The 4,748-nt window shown below is 51.1% G+C and overlaps 1 protein-coding gene across 1 annotated transcript in view; it reads right to left on the bottom strand.

The window, feature by feature from the left end:
* Positions 1-1,921: 1,921 nt before the first annotated feature.
* The window catches only part of COPS7A (COP9 signalosome subunit 7A), an 18,316-nt gene continuing 15,489 nt past the window's right edge, over positions 1,922-4,748 (bottom strand). The window contains exons 2-7 of the mRNA XM_009639185.2: positions 4,594-4,663; positions 4,156-4,283; positions 3,878-4,080; positions 3,311-3,416; positions 2,807-2,958; positions 1,922-2,482 (exon numbers count right to left, since the gene is read on the bottom strand). Of these exons, the coding sequence (XP_009637480.1) occupies positions 2,443-2,482; positions 2,807-2,958; positions 3,311-3,416; positions 3,878-4,080; positions 4,156-4,283; positions 4,594-4,663 (699 nt within the window). The 3' untranslated portion in view covers positions 1,922-2,442. The remainder of the gene's footprint in view (positions 2,483-2,806; positions 2,959-3,310; positions 3,417-3,877; positions 4,081-4,155; positions 4,284-4,593; positions 4,664-4,748) is intronic.

Genomic DNA, 4,748 nt, shown 5'->3' with positions numbered 1-4,748 from the left:
AATATCCTCCTCCATTATTGCATTATTGGTAACCTCAGCTCTCCCTGGAAGTGCCACCGCTCCCGCTGCCCCGTTAGGACACGTGCTTTGTCCGGCTGCTTGGCTCCATCCCAAGGCCATTCTCCTCTCTCCTTCACATCACACCCCAACGGCTTTGCAAGCAGCTCCTCTTTGAAAGGGCATGAGGCGCCAGACATTTGGCAGGTGCTCAGGGCTTGCCAGGTACCTCGGTCCCAGACTAACCCTTCCCAGGGAGCGGGAGAATCTGGTATGCAGGAACACCATTGCTTCTTGCAGACAATCACAAATGCAGTGACCATGGTGACTCCCCTCATTGGGAGAGACAGACGAAGGTGATACGATGCGGAGAGAGGAAGGCTTGAGGTAATTTAAACAAAAGCTGAAAGCGTGTTCACAACCCTTCCCTGCAACTTACAGAAAACAGGACTCGCCCAGTAGACTCCCTGTTGCCGCAGATTAGCCAGACCTCTCTAGGTGGGTTGAGATGACCCTGGCTCATCTGCCCCCTTACACACTCCTGCAGGCAGATTTGCATCTCTCATCCGGACAGCTTCATGCCAAATCCCTCCTGATTGGTGCTGTCTCACCAGATGACTGCAGCGAAGGGACCTTACGCTTCGGGGCACAGAATGGGGGAAAGGTGTGGGGCTGGCCTAGCTCTTGGAGACGGCAGCCAATGATGGCTGTCACCCCGGGACAGCTCGGCACATCCCCGCCCCGGCAGAGCTGGCTGGCACATCCCCGCCCTGTGACTTTACACACAGGGAAGAAAGCTGCCTGAAAGTTTTCTGAGTTCGCAGGTTCGAGTGACAAGGGGTTTCCCACTGAAAGTTAGCGCTGTGCTACCGCAGCCCAGAGTTAGTAAAACAGCAATATTGCACAAACCAGCATTTTGTGGGGTTTCGAGTATTGAGATGACACACCTTGCTCCCACTAAACCAAGCATGGTCTCACCCTCCCCTCCCCACCCCCTTAACAAGGCACGTTCCCACCTACACAGTTCCAGCCCTCACTTGCCTGCAGGGGGAGCTGACCCAGAAGAACACTCGCCCAGGCCAGTGAATTTAAAGTCTCCATGCAGACAAAGACGAGGGCTTTCCCTTGTTGGATTAATTTTCCGGTGGTTTGCTCACGCACAGACACCCAAGTTCAGGGAATCAAATTTTAGCATTGGCACAAGGGGAAAGGCAGAACCAAGCGGGGGTGGGAGTCATGGTGTCAATTTACAGCAGCGCCACACCATCCTGGAACAGCAGCGCGACACTCGCATCCCTCCGACCTGGCTTCAAGCCAGCCTCAAGGATGCATCCTCTGAAGAATCTGATGGTTTTTTTCTGGGCATCTCACAGGAGTCGACTTCACTAAAAATATCTTTTTCGACCAGACTCCGGTATCACCCAAGAATGGCTTAAGCAGCATCTATGCCATGAAAACTCACCCAGATGGGCACTGACTCTGTCACCTTCAACTCTCTGTCAGACAAGTCCCCGCGTGGCTTTCCGTTTTGTCCAGGACCACTGGGCACGTAGTACTGACGCCTTTTCCTCAGTCTCTGCACCTTCAAGCCCTGAGAGTACCTGAAAAGCACCGCTTTTGAACACTCCAGATGCAAATCAATTCCACGAGAAACTCTTTAAGTAAGATTTATGCTTCGTTCCTCCTTTATGGACTCTCATCCCAGCTTTACCGAGGTACTGTGGCACTGCCCTTTGGAAAAAGAAGCGAGTATTTTGGGGATAAATTCCACCCAGAAATGGGATAGAGGCTCTCAGTATCACAACCTATTTTGGAACATCCAGAATCAGTACACGAGACAAAGAGACACCACCATAGGGGCACAAGTTTGTATAGATATGTCCATAGATCTATATTTTTATTGTTTTATATATATTTATAATATATTTATATATTTTTAAAAGAATCCCTTCAAAAACTACCCTCCCACCTAGCAAAACAAAGATTAAACAATCAAAGATGGCAGCTGCTTCCTGGAGCAAAGTATCCCAGGGGTCTCAGAGCCAAAATGATTGCTGAGCACCAGTACACCCTTTCCAAGCTTCTGCGATGCCCTGTGGGTGCAAAGGTGACCTACACAGTTTTGTGGCTCTTTAAGTTGACCTGTCAAAAGACAGGGAGAGAGAAAGAAACAGGTGGCTGTGGTGATGAGGGGGGTTTTGGGGTAGGGGAAACAGCAACGCATACAATTGGAAGCTCAGAGTGTGAAATGCTACAATGAAGAGGAGGGAGGCACTGCCTGGAGAGTCGGTAAAGAAAACAGGAAAGAGAACAAACATGCAGGAGAATTAGTTGGCAAGATGGATCTCAGAGAAGAGCTCAGAAGCATCACACTTGGGACCTTTGCTACCCCTCCATCCCCCAAATCTCTTCCTCTCACCCTCCCAGTTGTGAAGGGACATCCAACTAGTTTGATTTAGACCAAATCTTCGCACTGCCCCGGAGCCTGTGGAGAGACAAAAAAAGAAACCAAAACAATTCAGAGTGGACACCAAGGCTCACCCCAACTTGCTTTTCTAAATGCACACGAAGAAGAGCAGACAGTGTTCTTCGCAGGAGGCAGAAGACTTCCCCCACAAGGAAGGCTTATGAACTTCAGCTCGAGAGCTGCAGAGACCTTTCCTCAAATTAGTACGTATCCGACCATCCCACGTCCAGGGAGTAGACCCCTGCAGCCAATAACCTCACTGCTCTGGAACAGGGCTCCCCACAGTTCACCTCCAGAACATGCACAGAGAACGGGCTCTGTTTGTTCACTCCCACTCCTCACCCTTTGGCTTTGGAAGTTTTCTTGCTCGCCTGGCGCTGGTTGGTGCCAGGGGCCGGCTCCCTGAGCTCTGTTAGGTGCTGTTCCGGGTCCTGGGATGTGGCTGCTGCGGCAGCTGCTGTTGTCACTTTAATGGTCTTCTTCAGGTTTGCTACCTGCAACAGCACAAAAGCAAGGACCAAGGAATTTCCCACGTTTTTTTTGTTTGGTTTTTTTTGTTTGCTTGCTTGGTGGTGGGGTTTTTTGGGTTTTTTTTTTTGTTTGTTTTTTGTTGGTGGTTTTTTGTTGTTTTTTTTTTTAAACTTTGTTTAGGGATTTTTTTGGGGGTGGGGTGGTTGGTTTTTTTTTTTTAAGCAAGCCCTGCATTTAAGAGCTTCAGGCGCAACCCCCTGGGGGTCTGGCCTAGGGAAAAGGCAATGCCTTACTTGAGCAAAGACAGTAACAACCACAGGGTGCTGGTTCTAGTTATTTTTAAGTGAGGGGCTGCTCCCTCCTTGGCCCACTCACCTCACTCTCTATCTGCTGCTTAAGCGCCAGCTGTTGCTCTTTATGCTGGTTGGCCCGGCTAACCTGTTCTTCAATGCCTGACAAGACAACCTCGCAGCCCTGGCACCTGGAGAGAAGACGTAGAACTGAACAGGCCAGGTAATTCACACAGCATAGAAAGAAACATGAAAGATGACAGATTTCAACCCCAGAGGCCAAAAAGACCAGAAGGTGATGGCTACACCAGGCAGGGAAGTCCAATGTAATGGCATAGTGACATCATTACCTGGGAGGGGGACAAATAACAAAGCACCACGAGGTTAGGAACTACAGATGTATACTCAGAAAGCCTCCTGCCAGCAGCCAGGACTGTGCAAAGGCTGCTGCAGTCTCATCACCCCTCCAGTAACAAACAGGGGAATCTGGAAAATTATTTTTGGAAAATTTCTTTCTGTTGGAGTATGGGAAAGGGGATCAAGTAGGCCACCTCACAACACTACCCCCCAGTGACACACAGAGGATCTGGGGAAGCCGCCGGCCACTCCTGCAACCTTTTTTAGGTGTTAGTACTGGGGGCTTCCTCCTCACCACTCCTGCAATGTGCGGGTGATGGTGCTTAGCTCCTCCCTCCGGATGTCCCTCCCAATGCTGTAATCCACCTCCAGGCGCTGGTTCCGCTGATCCAAGCTCCCTCGCAGCACATCTGCATACACAGCCTCAATCACGAGGTCCTCCAGTTGCCGGACGTTCTTCAGCTGTAACTGCTCCAGCAGCACTGAATAGGGGATGCACTGTGGAAATATGATGGTAACTAGCATGAGGTAATCCCAGGGGAAGGAGAACTCGGGGAAAAATAGGGCCACTACCTTGATCTTGGCAGCCAGCGTGACGACTGACAGGTGCCTCAGTTTGTTCTTCTGAGCCTCTGACAAGGGAGGGAGGTTTGCTGCTTCAGCTATTGTCAGGGGAAAGAAACGGGTGTAAGAATTTATGCCTCATTTTCAGAAGCATCTGCACCATACCTGGTTCTTAAAGCTCCCTGCACACCAATCCCCCAAGCGACATTTCGTCTTGCCAGGCCATCCCCATCAATTCTCAGCTCAAAAGACCTTTTCTGAGCAGCCCTTCCTCCCCTCAGCTTCACGCCATCCTCTCCAGCTGTCCCGTGCCTTATTTATGGAGGTCTGCACATCCCAGCGGATACCTAAGTCTTTCCCCTCGCCCCTCAAAAACGTCTTTGTCAAGATGTTCTTGGAAATTCTCCACGCAGCTGGCAAACGCTAGCATTAATTATTGCCAGGTACTCCAGCGGTCTCGGGCCCAAACCGCACTCGGGCGCCTGGTCGGGCCGTAGCGACCGAGGCACGGCTCTGGCTGCAAAGGGGGGCAATTTGGGTGCGGGTCCGCGGCGGCCCGGAGTGCTGCCACGCCCCGGGAGGGGAAGGGCCCCTGAGCCGAG

This window comes from Egretta garzetta, unplaced genomic scaffold, assembly GCF_000687185.1.
Source record: "Egretta garzetta isolate BGI_Z169 unplaced genomic scaffold, ASM68718v1 scaffold85, whole genome shotgun sequence".
In the NCBI taxonomy this organism is placed as follows: Eukaryota; Metazoa; Chordata; class Aves; order Pelecaniformes; family Ardeidae; genus Egretta; species Egretta garzetta.
This window is presented reverse-complemented; position numbering and strand designations above follow the sequence as displayed.